Below are 14016 nucleotides of genomic sequence, written 5' to 3'. Positions count from 1 at the left end.
AAGTGCCCGCGGGGACGAGCGGGGATCGATCCGTGCGCACACGTGGACGAGCGGTGACGTGCTGGCTCGATACCGGCGCATAATCTAACCATGTATGCCCAGCATAAGGAGGTTAATGCCAGGAGCTGTCTCAGTTTGTGTGAGAGGTAATGGCTGAAAGAAGCTCCGCCCTGCTCTGTGTGTCTTACACAAGAAGCAGCAGGCAGCTGGAGAGGTTTGTAAGCTGACAAACATGGTGCGTGGTAGTAAGCATGGCGGCTGCCGTATAGTGTAATTAAAAGTATTTATTCTGAATAATTGGTTGAGTCACAGAGCTGCGTTCCATGTTGCGCTTCAGGCAACTCCGATGCTTAGCCCTTTCAATATACAGTATAATGGCAATAAACATGGCAGTCTCCATATTTCAGGTTCCATTTAAACAGATTTTTAATTCACAAGTAGATCTATCTATGGTAGTTTAATGTTTATATACCATTATGCAGACAAATACATTTATAGAGTTGTTTCATCATTGCTTCTAAGAAGTCCTCTCTTAACTTTTTTATTCACAGTAATCACATGACCTTTGTCTACAAGTGTGGCAGTTCTGCCTTAGCCCACATTGGTATTTTACTTTGCAAAAAAAGAGTGGGAAAAAGTAACGTTGTTGCTGATGTATTTCCGTTGGAAAGACTTTTCCTCACTTCCTCTTCAGGCAGGAAGTGGACCCTCTCTTCAACAGAGACAAAGACAACATTGACAAAAAATGTTTTTGTTTTGCAGAGTGAGAGAGACACAGAGCTTGTCAGGATTGCATCGTCATCTCTCTCTATGGCCCATATGGAATTCATTTTTTCTCTTTAGTTTTCTCCAAGTTTATATTTTTACACTTTGTCAATAAAATGCCTATTAAAGTACACCTGTAAAACAAACAAACAAACAACCTATATGGGGTACTTACCTTGGGAGGGGGAAGCTGCAGGATCCTCATTTTCCCCCATCCTCTGTTGCCTTGGGGATCCAGCACTGGCAATATTTACTGTACCTTCAACGATTCAGCGCAGGCGCAGTATCGGCTTTCTAATGGGCTCTGTCGGAAATAGCCGAGCCTGATTGGGTTTGTTCTACTGCGTGAGTCGTCTGAATAGGGGGGGTCAAGGCTGGATCGCCAAGACGGAGGAGGGCAGGGGAAGCCTCATTAGGATCCAGAGGCTTCCCCCTCCAGAGGCGAGTACCCCTAGGGGCTGTTTTTTTTCATTACAGGTTTGCTTTGAATCCCCAGCAAGCAAGAAAATACACAAAATTCTCTTGATAGTATTTTTTCCCCAGTTTGGTACTTTTTTTTTTTTAATTATGAAATGCTGAATAGTTATTTTAAAGAGAAGATTACAAATGATCACCTAGGAGAAAGCTTAGGAGAAAAAATGAATTGCATAAGGCCCAAGTTCTCTTGTTGATAACTTGAGCGCTCATAACAGCCAGGTTTCAGCAGCCGGTTACCCATCAGCCAGTTGTCCATACTCTTTTCAACTCCAATACAGAAATGAGTTTGGGGCTAGAGTTGTCCTTTAAGGTCTTTGCTTTCTAACATGTGAAGGCATGCTGCATGCGGACAGAGCTATTAGGAATGGAACTAACTCTGGAAGCTTGTCTTGTAATGAAGCTTTCATCCTTGTACACGTTAGGCACCAGAATCCTGCTTGCCTGACTGTTGGACGAGTAACGGTTGGCCATGAGCAGGTACCCATCCAGCGCTATGAGTCATTCACACGATGCTTCATCACTGCAGATCAGTCTCAGTGCATGATGTGCGCTCCATCAGCTGAGACATGGAACTGGGAGAGAATGCTGCAGCCGCATCATGCAAGACTCCTCCTCCCAGTTCACACACTATTGATGGTCTCTTTATAAATCTCCTCTTAACCTCCCTGGCGGTTTGATTATTTCCAGATTTTAGGGTCTAAAAGCAGTGCAGTTATTACACACGCTTTTAGATGCTAAAATCAAGAAATAAATCAGACCGCAGAGAAATCTGCAGCAGCCCCTGCACTTACTCACCCCCATGGGATCCAGCATTGCAATTCTCCCTCTGTGCTCTGGGTGGCACTGTAACCCTGTACAGAGATCACTGTTGTCCTGACAACAGACGGCGATCTCACCAGGGGGGTGCAGAGCCTCTGAAGACAGGAAGGAGAATGACTGCTGGTGTCTGGATGCCGGGGAAGCTAGTAAAAATGCCTGCTACATTCTGCATAGACCTCCCGGCAGCTACCACAAGTCAAGCTCGGGGTTACCGCTTCTGGCTGCTTTTTTCCACCCAAAGCCTCAGTCAGCGATACTACATTCAAGGTTAATTCAATATAGGCTTTATTATATATTTACAAGTGTGCTACCCCATATTTCTGTGCTGGTGGTTCATATCAGGACTTTTTAGGCACTAGTCTAGTTTAGGGGACCAAGCAGGAAACCTCATAGGGAAATTCAGCTAATGTGATTGTATGGACGGCACCCTCTCCAACTGCTAGGTTTCAGATAGGTTGTAGTAAACTACGCCCACACTAGGGATGGCCAATGAGATGCAAATAATTTAGAGCTGATGCAGCATTATGCAAATTTTGTATGCAGATTTACGCAGCTTGAAAATGAACCAGTCAAATCCAGTTGAGGTAAAATTTGGTCCCTTTTCAAGCTGCATAAATTTGCATACAAAATTTGCATAATCCTGCATCAACTCAAAATTATTTGCATTGACCATCCCTAGTCCACTCTATTTGGCCAATCGCAATGCTTCATGCTGTAGAGAGTGCTGTGATTGGAGAACTGTTCCCTATGAGGTTTCCTGCTGGGTTCCCCCAAAGTGGACGAGGGCCGACTTTTAGATTTCACTGCTTACTGGACTGTCCATGTATCTGGCAGTGCTGAACAAGCTTCTCATTTGCAGCGTATGCCAGGCGGTGTATTATTCAGTCAGTGCGGCTGAGAAAGAGGACCGGTAAAGCCATGTACACATATCCAATTTTGATTGGCCAATTTTACCACTTCCATGTGGAGAGCTTACCTACACCATCTCTTCATAGTATTGTACACAACATCTGTTTTCTCTCATACTACATGGAGGTGGTAAAATTGGCCAATCAAAATTGGATGTGTGTACGCACCCTCATGCACAATCACGGTGTAGAAATGTTAAGCTGAAGGCACAGTCTATATCCTTCCACTAAATACAGTTGATCCTAAATAGATATGTGAATGAAAAGTGTACTTTACAACAATATTGATGATTACTTACATTTAAAGCAAAGCACACTTGAAGTGAGAGGGATATGGAGGCATTCATTTTAAACAATGCACATTGCCTGGCTATCCTGTTGATCCTCAGCCTCTAATACTTTTAGCAATAGACCCTGAACAAGCGTATGCAGATCAGGTGTTTTTGACTGAAGTCTGACTGGATTAGCTGTAGGCTTGTTTCAGGTGTGTGATTCAGACACGAATGCAGCCAAAGAGATCAGCAGGAGAGCCATGCAACTGGTATTGCTTAAAGCGGAATATAACCCTGCATTTCAACTTTGCTCTAAAACATTATTTACAGTATATTATATGCAACCAGCATTTTTTGTTTTACTAGACCAGCATTGGAAGGGTTACACAGGGCTTTAAAGTTCCTGGAGATTTCTGCAGACGCATCCGAAGCTGACATAGATACATTTTGTTTACATAAATGTATCTAAGTGTGGCATGTGACTCACTGTCTCTGACTGAGAAGGAGCTGGAGGACAGCCAAAAAGTGTGTAACATTTCTCAATAGATACATTTAACTAAACAGAATGTAACAATCTGAACTTCTGCATATCTCTCCACGGAACTTTAAACCTTTGTGTTTAACCCTTCCAATGCTGGTCTAGTAAAAAAAAATGCTTTTTGCATATAATATGCTGTAAATAATGTTTTAGAGCAAAGTTGAAATGCAGGGTTATATTCCCCTTTAAAAGGAAATAAACATGGCAGCCTCCATATCACTTTCACCTGGGGTTCATTTTAAGTGTCCTTTAAGGCCAATTGCAGCTATTGTTATAAGTACAGAGTGCATAATAAACTCAAAAGTGCCACAAAAGGCAAAAACAACCAAACAGTATGACCCTATATGTCTTACTGATTAGGCATCATCAATGAGATGCAAATATTTCAGAGTTCTTGCAGATTTATGTAAATGTGTATGCACATATATGCAGCTTAAACATGGACCAATCAAGTTCCACCCAAGTTTAACCTCTTGAGGACCACAGTGCTAAACCCTCCTAAAGACTAGGCTATTTTTCCTGAAATGGGCCACTGCAGCTTTAAGGCCAAGCTGCAGGGCCATACAACACAGCACACTAGTAATCCCCCGCCACCCTTCCCCCTTTTCTCCGCACCAACAGAGCTTTCTGTTGTTGGGGTCTGATATTTTTTTTAAATAAATATTTTTAATTTTTTTTTATTATTTTTTACTATTTCCTTGTTTGTTTGTTTTTTCAAACACCTCCCTCCCCCCAACCGGCCAATCCTGGCAATCGGCTGTCATAGGCTTCTGCCTATGAGAGCCGATCGCTCTCTAGTGCCCCAGGGGGACAGCCGTGTCACACGGCTGTCCCCAGTACAGCACTGCTGCAGATCGCAGCGCTGTACTTAGTCAAAAGACGGCGAACAGTCTCCCGAGCAGCAATCAGTCTCCCGATTGCCGCTTGGAGACTGAAGGCAGGGCGGAGCTCTGCACCCCCAAGCAGGAGATGCGCGCGCAGCCTGCACGTGATCTCCTGCAGTAGCTGGCCCCAGGACTTGATGCCAATTGACGTTAGGCAGTCCTGGGGTGGCTGCCGCGGTCACGTGGTCATATTTGCATAACAATTTACATAAATCTGCATGAACTCTGAAATATTTACATCTCATTGATCTTCCCCATTACTGACCCTCCTATCTCAGTTTTCCATAGGGTGGGCAGAGATGTTCAATAAATTGCTCATAATTATGGCTTGCATTCAAATTGTATTCAGCTCGGGTTTGGGACAATTCGATGCTTCCTGACAATTTGGGGCAGACTAATTCCAAGCTGCATATAGTCTGCATCATGTCTACTACATGCAAGCCAGAATTCTAAGCATGTCATTGACCGTCCCTAGTGTAGGACATGTCACACATGTACAGTGAGGGGGTAAAAAAAAGTATTTGATCCCTTGCAGATTTGCTCATTTGCCCTCTGACCAAGAAATGACCAGTCTATCATTGCAATCTAGATAGGACATAAACTTTTTCTGCACCAGGCTAGGCTAACTTTTTTCTTGCGTATTAATTCGTAATGATAAAGAAGGGAAATGCGTGCACCTTCCGTCTTGAAACATCCGTGTTTATTGCAGCAGTGAAGGAAACATCACATGACTCTGTACGCAGGACTCTGTATAGCAGTCAAACAGTTAACATACCATAGTGTGGAGCGATGATGGTGGAGGAGGTGGGCGGCGGGTGTAGATGGCGGAGAGCGACGGCTGTTTCGTGTCACGGAGACACTTCGTCACGCTGCGTTCCACCTGAATACGGAGGGCGACTGGTTCCGGACTATGACTGAGATAGGCTCCGCCTCTTCCGGAACAGCCGCCCTCTCCGTGATTGGAGTTGCAGGGACAGCCACGTAAGACAGCGTCAGGCATCATGCGCCCAGTGGGTGCGTCCATGAAGACGCCCACGTAAAAACTACATTACCCATAAGCCAAAGGGCAGAGAGTCACATGTGCTACAAATCTGCCAAAGGTACTTAAATATTAGAAAAAAAGACATATATTAGATAAAAAGCGGACAAGAGAAACATTTTAACATCTCGCAGTCCTGGGTAAAAATGCGTCTATCTTCGGCGCAAGAAAGCGGGTTATAACAAGGAAACCCATCTATCATGTCTGTGCTGTCAAGTTGGCCAACCCCGCATGATCAGACAGTGTCAATTAATATTTAAAGTGATTTAAAGTGACGGTGACTCAATTATTAGTGAACATTTTATAAGGTAATAAGATAATTAAAAACAAATTGGACACTCAGCAGCTGTTAAAGGGCATATATACAATACCAAGTATTATATAATGGCACTCATGTTATAGATGGAAAGTTTGGGACAAGGGGAACCTGAATGTGTGAATAGGCCCCATTGGAGTATGTGAGAGCCGTCAACAACTCTTACCGTGATATGCAGACGGGCACCATGATTAACCTAAGTGGATAGATAAATAAACAAATCTCCACGCACAAATTTGACACGTGTAGGGGGGTAGTACTGCTGCACTCATGGATACAGAGAGGACGGAATAAGACACAATAATCCAAGGGCAGCATACGGTATCGAGATCTGTACCACCCTCGCTCACATCTAACAGGAAGATTACGTCAAAGCATTATATTTCATATAAAAAAAGGGGGAATTACATGTCTCGAATCGGTTCTAAGGATCCAAAGTACTAGCCATCTCTATTTTATCATTCAACCCCAAAGGGCCCATCTTTTTTCTGGCTTCCCTTCCCATTTCATGCAGCCCTTAATTCTATGTATTCTCTCTTTGCTGTGCAGCTCCCTTATTCCATGTGTTGCATCACAATTGCAGCTTTAATTTCTCATATAATTTATTTGCAGCCTTCTTTATCCAATGTAACCACCCCCTTACATGTCCAGCCACCCAAGGCCCAGGCCAATGTGACCTTTACAGAAATCCAGCCCTGATAATGGTAGGTTTATTGTAGCTGCGAGTGTAACAAAAGAACCCCCGAAAACCCGGTTTCCAAAAATCAGCCTCAAAACCTTTCTAAACTGGAGAAAATCTGCAAAGAGGAGTGGGCCACAATCCCTCCTCAAATGTGAGAAAACCTGGTGGCCAACTACATGAAACATCTGTCCTCCGTAATAGCCAACAAGGGTTATGCCATCCAGTACTAAGTCATCTTTTGACTAGGGGATCAATACTTATTTCACTCATTACAATACACATCAAGCTCCAATTTTGGGGCACTCAGTTTTTGAGAGTTCCTTTGTTGCTATTCTATTTCTCACAGCTACCCAGGGCCAGATTTACCATAAGGCACTGTAGGCACGTGCCTACAGGCGCCTGATGATGGACAGGCGGCTCCCCCCTCCTCCCCCACTCCTTCCCTATGCAGAGTCCTGAGCAGAGCTTCAGTTGGGGGCATTATGAGGGACAAGGGAAGTAAGGGAGAAGTGACAGCTGGGACAGCCAGCACACTTGCGCTGCAGTTTGGCGAGGGCATGTAGGTTCATGGAGAGGGAAGTCTAGGGTTCCGGGACACCTGTGCCTATAGACGGCTGTGATGTAACTCCGGGCCTGCAGCTACATTACAATTATAGACTGGTCATTTCTTGGTCAGAGTGCAAAAGAAAGAAGTCAGCAGGGAATAAAATACGCATTTCCCTCAATGTACTAATGCACATTCTATACAAAGTTATTTTCACAAAGGTCATGTAATCTGATTATTCTGCAGCGCAGCAACAAGTTCAGACTATGACTAATGCAAGTCCTGGTTCAGTCCACACTGGACTTTGCATTAGAGGAAACAGAACTTTCTATGGAGCCAATCCAATCCAGGAAAGTTAATTAACTAGCATTGGACCAAAACTGGCCGCCAGAGAGCCTGGATTCCTCTACTACAGCAGAAGAGGACTTTAGAAGACCATCAATTACAGATGCTTCTACTATGCAGCATTATTGCTTTAAAATTATACATTTTTTTCATTGGGGCAGATTTATGAAAGCCAGTGCAAAGAAAACTTGAGCAGAACTGGTGCAAAAATGGAGCAGATGTCAAGGTCAAATATTTGCTCCAAGCAACTGCTCCACTTCTGCCTGCTTTCCTCCCGAGCGCTTTGTGCTGGCATTGATAAATCTGCCCCATTGTACTGTAATTTTTTGTTGTAACATGAAGTGTATTTACCTGTTTGATCCTGCCCAGAATATATTGTGCCTGCCACATGTTGCTTCCCATTCATATTTTGCAAGCTTTGCAAAGTGCATGCCGCTGGCTTCTAGGTTTTAGTAACATCGTTAGCTAAATATACTCTCTTTTTTTGCCTTTATATTCTCTTTACTTTGATGGCTACTCGGGATACTTAGAGGAAGGTAACGTTTCCTTATTTCTTAGTCTCATTGTAATCGTACCCAACCGTATCAGTGCACAATGATAAGTATAATGGCACCATCCTCAATGTCCCCTTATTTCACCACGTAATCCTGCATCATACTAACCAAACCGAACATCACTAACATCTTCTCTCGATTGGCCTATAGTGAGATCAGCAAGGTCCAATGAACGGAGCATTCAGACATTATCTGAGCAGCTTTGAAGCCTCGTACACATGCACGATTGAAATAGCTGGAAAACGAACAATGAACGATTGTCTAATGATAATCATGGAAATGTCGCAAAATTAGCACCAAACCACCCCACTAGGACACGATTATCATTCAGCAGAACAATGCATCATGACAGATCCGTACGGACGATAATCGGTAGTAGAAAACACGAGTATCGTTCATAAATGATCATTCCATTGAAAAACTTTGTGGTACAGACTTCTAGAACCTGTTTTGAACTTCTGCTAACGATCTATCGGCAGACCATCGTCATGCTGCTGTCAGATGACTAGTGTTCGTTGGCGAATGGCGATAGTTCTTCGGCACCAAACAACCCCGCCAGACTATGATCATCATCCAATAGAACAGTCCATCATGACGGATCCATTTGGATGATAATCGGTGGTAGAAAACAGATATAAACGATCATTCCAGTCAAAAAATTTGGAGTATATAGTTGGATCATCAGTTATGAACTTCTGCTAACGATCCACAAGCAGACCACCGTCATGCTGCTGTCAGATGACTAGCGGTCGTTTATCATTCGTTTTCTAATGATAATCGAGCCTGTGTACATATCCTTAGATGAAAAATTACAGGGTAACAAGAATCATAACCAAACACCGACCTGGTTTTACATGCACAACTTTATTATTTTTTTAGAAACATTGATAAGTTCCATTAATTTGTATGACACAGTACTAACAGACTGATCTCTTTAATTATAGCATAATGTTATGATTCCAAAACAGAATTTCTCCGATTGAATGTAAAGGCAATTCAAATTTACTTCTTAGGAAATGGCATGGCCTATTGATTTGATAAGAAAACCACCGTCTGCTGGTTGTAAGGTGGAACTGCACCTCAACAACATTACATGGAATGTATAGTGTACAATGTATCATTTTTCCTTTTTTTACATTTAGCACTTTTAGTGTTGAAGTGTATTTCTTTACTTTTTTGGAGCTTCTGCTGATTTCTTTGCCAAGTGTTGGAAGCAGAAGTTGTCCTTTAGTACAGTGTAGTAACGATAATGAACAATAGCACTAAATTATTATACCGGTAGTTAGGGCAGTGGACATTTAAGGTGCCATACACCGCTCAATATTATGGCTCGGTCGTCCTTCCCATTCAATAATTTGGTTGATTTGTAAGGCTGCATTTCCACTTGTGCGGTGCGAATCGCCACGGTAAAAATTCGCATGCGGATGCGAATTTCGCATGCAGGTCTATGCGAATTCTCATGAAAATGCGCATAGATGACGATGTATGCAAATTTAACCATGGCAGTGCTGGTGTGCTTTTCCATTGTTTCTATGCAAATTTGCATGAAAATTCACATACCCAAACCTCATGCGAATTTCCTATTAAATACATTGTATGCGATTCGCATAGCGGTATGCGATATGCAAATTCTGATGGCTCTGACATGCGAATTTTTTCTGCACAGAAAAACGCAAAGGAATCCTGACAAGTGGAAACAGTCCCATTCACTTGTATTGCTATGCGAATTTGCATGCGAAAACCGCATGCGAATTCGCGATAGTGGAAATGGGCCCTGGCCACCCTATCAATGTCTCAAACGTTTTCTGTCCGAAATCGGTCGAAAGGATTAATTGGACATGCTGTAAAATCTCAGGTGCCTGTGCTCAGTACAGTCTCACCTGTCCGCCAGCATGACTCCTGACCTAATCTGGTGTCCACCCTCAACACAAGCATCGATACCATGTAGCACCAGGCGCATGTGTGATCTCACTATACATGCCTGGTGCCACGTGGTAGAGTGCTCACGGTTACGCTGAACACCGGAGAAGGTTGGGAGTCACGCCATTGGACAGGTGAGACTTTACTGAGCACGGGGACCTGCGGGGATATTTTGACACTTGGGGGGCAGGTGGCCGAGCCTTAAGCATAACACTCTTCTGTAGAGGTTAATGAGGAACCAATAATTATGACTTAGGAACCAATAATTATGACTTGGGCACCAATTTCATGCAGATTGGAAAATGGGCCAGATTGTCAGGAAATGCATCTGACTGGCCCAATTCTATGCGATTTGGAATGAGTAACACCTCCCTGATCATCTCTACTCTTCTGCTGATAAAACTTGCCAGTGCAATGAGCCGGCGGGGCTCTGAGAAAAAACACCTAACTGCAATATTTCATAGGTTTGTTATGTTCCTATTTAAATGTATTTTATTGATTAAGACAAATACATTAAAATACACTATACATTCCCATTAATAACAGATGATTTTTAATTCTTAATTACAATATTAAAAAAAACTGAAGGCTGTATTGCAACTTACTAACAGCATCTTTAACTAAGGGTTAAATTTACTAAAGGGGAAAAGTCCCAGTTGCACAAGACTCCCATAATTCAGCATTGCACGCTAGATTAGATCAGTGCTGTGACTGTCGGGAATTATGAGACTTGTGCGGTTTGGGCTTTTTGTAAATTTAACCCGTTCACTTGAAGTGCCAGACCCCAATAGGAGTAGATCCTGGCCCCGTGGACAACTAGTACAAAGGTCTGTGTTCACCCTGTAAGAACTGCCTGTTCTCAGTCACCTGTTTCCTTGCATGTTGCAGGCAAGGTATTCGCCAACACAGAGGACAGTGTTTGCCTGTTAGGAATGCGCAGACGCGCGCTTGTCTTCCAGCCCGTTCTGCAACTAAGGGATGAAACTGATTTCAAGTGAGTACAATGCTGAGTATACCGTACACCATTTGACAAAGACCTAGTTATCCGGAACTAACCAACAATAGTGATGGGCATGTCTAGGAGAACTCATGGAGAAGCATGTGATCAGTTTGGTCAGGTGACAGATCTGTCTCTAATTTCCTACTCATAATCATGTGCTACAGCAGGATGTGTAGCAAGGATGGAACAGAGGCGCCAATAACAGGATAAAACCATTGAAAAGAGGAGGTAGTGGTGGACTTACCACTCCAGCAAGTAGACACCGAATTGGTTGATTTAATAGTCAACAGTAAAATTTATTTATACATTACATTTATAGCATTATGAAGTGTATAAATACATTTCATTGTTGACTATTAAATCAACCAACTCAGGGTCTACTTACTGGGAGGTAAGTCCACCACTACCCCCTCTTTTAAACAGTTTTTTTCCTGCTAATGGCGCCTCTGTTCCACACTTGCTACATTCTCAAGTCCACCCTCAGTGGAGGGGTGTTACTCCTTGTCTCCTATCTACAGAGAGCGTCTTCTTAACCTAAATGGGGTCAGGTCCTAATGCTCCCCATCCGCCTACACAGTGGTTGCCTTTGAGGTAACCCACACTTGTGAGTATAACAGCACACATTTTGACTTTCTCCATAACCTTGTTATACTACACACTACACTTTATTGGGCCCTCGGTGTTCCTTTCGGTTTTCCTCCTACAAGTGTACAGCTGGATGTGATCACAGCAAATCAGAGCTTTGCAAATCTTTCAGCTGATCAAAGAAATCACATGCTTCTCCAGGAGTTCTCCTAGACACAACCATCACTAACCAGCAGTCTCAACCAACCAGCACAAATTGCTGCAATATGGACAGTGGTGAAGGCCACCCAGGGCTGGTTAGCCTAAAAACGCTCTTAAAAAAAAAAAAAAAAACACCTGAAACAGAATAAAAACCCCTCCAAAGTAATTTGGTTACACTGGGCAAGATAAATATGGATTACAATTTAGTTATTGCATTCTTAAAGGAATCCTGAAGTGAGAGTACTATGGGAGGCTGCCATCTTTATTCTGTAACAATGCCAGTAGCCTGATGTTTGTGCTAATGCTCTGCCTGTAATACTATAAATCACTGGCCCAGAATGTGCATGCAGAGGATATTTTGGCTCTGGTCTGACTCCACTGGCTGCACGCGTGTTGCAGGTGTGTGACTCAAAAAATAATTTAAGACAAAGGCTTAGCATGATAACCAGGCAACCGGCATGGTTTGTAAGTAAATGAAGATGGCAGCTTCCCTATTACTCACTTCAGGGTCCCTTTAAGCCTTACGCCATTGCAGTACTCTGTTGTATGAGAACAAATGAGAAAGATACCCAAGAGATTCATGTTTTCCCAAACGCAGACATAGAATTCCTAAGGAGCAGTGGTGGCTGAAGCTTCGACCATTGATGAAGATTCTGGCCAAGTACAAGACCAGTTACGACATTTCAGATGCTGGCCAGCTGGAACACGTTCTGGTGAGGAGAAAAGATCACGAAGCAGGAGCCATCTAATGGCCGTGAGAGCCGAAATTTCATGCCTCTTTTGATAGCCTGTCACCATCTCCATTGTGTGCTTAACCGCAATAGGTTATTATGATTACCACACTTGTCTTTTGTAAGTTAACTTATATCGTTCCAGCACTTTATGTCCACACCGCAAGCCTCATGACTGAAAGTGTCTAAAAGAAAAGGCGCGTTCCCTGTAACCGCCACAGACTCAGGTTGAAAAAAAAAAAAAAGGAAGAAGCTTGTTGGTTCCATCCTAGCTGGTCTTCTTTGAAACACTGTCAGTCAGATAGTCCAGTTTCTTTTCGAGGTCATGGCTGAAACCGAATGTGTCGTTTTAAATACAGACGTAGAGAAAAGTTATATGAACACCGAGTTCACTTTGAAATAGGAGTTTTTATTTTTATTTGCAAATATCTTAGCCGCCGTTACGAATGGGTCAAAACGATGGCGTCTGTTCCCTGTGTGTCGTGTGTCATTTAAGTTATACATTTATTACGCTTTGTATCAGAGACATTCTAGACGCACCTTAATATAGATGTGTATCTCCTGTCTATTTTTTTCCCCCCTCAGTGACACGACGAGATGATAAACTGATTATGTCTAGAAATAAAGTACAGTTGTAAACCAAGCACGTGTGTCGGTCCTGTGGTGTCTTGTTTTTTAATGGGATAGCGTGAAATATTCTTCAAATTTGAGTACCTACAGCCTAATAAATTGCTTCTAAGGGCCCAGTCTCACTAGGTATGCTGCTTCCAGATTGGGTGATAGCAAAATGTATAATGGCCACATGCTTTCCTATGGTTTTATGCTGGGAATACACCATGAGATTTTTAAGTCGATTTACTGTCTGATCTGATTTCTGATCAATTTTCTTATAAATTTCCATTCACTTCTATGAGAAATCGATAATCAGACATGTTGGAAATTATCTATCGAACCATCTATCTGCTGAAAAAAACATGCTGTATTCCCAGCACTATTCTCTCCATTATCTGCACTAGATTAGATACAGTCAAACATGCCCATTTCTGATTCCCCGTATATTCCAATTTCCGCGAATACCATTTTCCCTTTTCTGAGCCCTCCCCCTTTTTTTTTTGCATTCTGTGAGTGGCTAAATGCTTCAGAGTTGATTGGGAAGCAGTAGACCAATCAGAGAATGCAGAATTTTATTAAGGTAATCGGGATACCATAGGAATTTTAGGCCAATCACATGTCTCGGGAATACTCAGTAGTCTTGTAAGTGGTCTAAAAGTCTGCATTTTTCTGATTGGTCTAAATTAACAGAGTTGTGGTAAATCGGATTTCGGATCAAAAATTTCAATTCCGCAGAATCTGAATGAGCATCCCTACACTAGATACAAGAATGTCCCTTATGGCATCATGACAGACAATTCCCAATCTGCATGATAATTAGTGGG

General features: G+C 42.7%; 1 protein-coding gene across 3 annotated transcripts in view; it reads left to right on the top strand.

Moving 5' to 3' along the window:
• Positions 1–13223, top strand: part of PFKP (phosphofructokinase, platelet) — a 180445-nt gene extending 167222 nt beyond the window's left edge. For all 3 annotated transcript variants that reach the window (XM_068235804.1, XM_068235803.1, XM_068235805.1), the window contains 2 exons: positions 10952–11057; positions 12448–13223. In XM_068235804.1, coding sequence (XP_068091905.1) covers positions 10952–11057; positions 12448–12598 — 257 coding nt within the window. In that variant the 3' untranslated portion in view covers positions 12599–13223. The remainder of the gene's footprint in view (positions 1–10951; positions 11058–12447) is intronic.
• Positions 13224–14016: the final 793 nt, after the last annotated feature.

The sequence above is a fragment of the Hyperolius riggenbachi genome, chromosome 5 (assembly GCF_040937935.1).
Source record: "Hyperolius riggenbachi isolate aHypRig1 chromosome 5, aHypRig1.pri, whole genome shotgun sequence".
Taxonomy (NCBI): domain Eukaryota; kingdom Metazoa; phylum Chordata; class Amphibia; order Anura; family Hyperoliidae; genus Hyperolius; species Hyperolius riggenbachi.
This window is presented reverse-complemented; position numbering and strand designations above follow the sequence as displayed.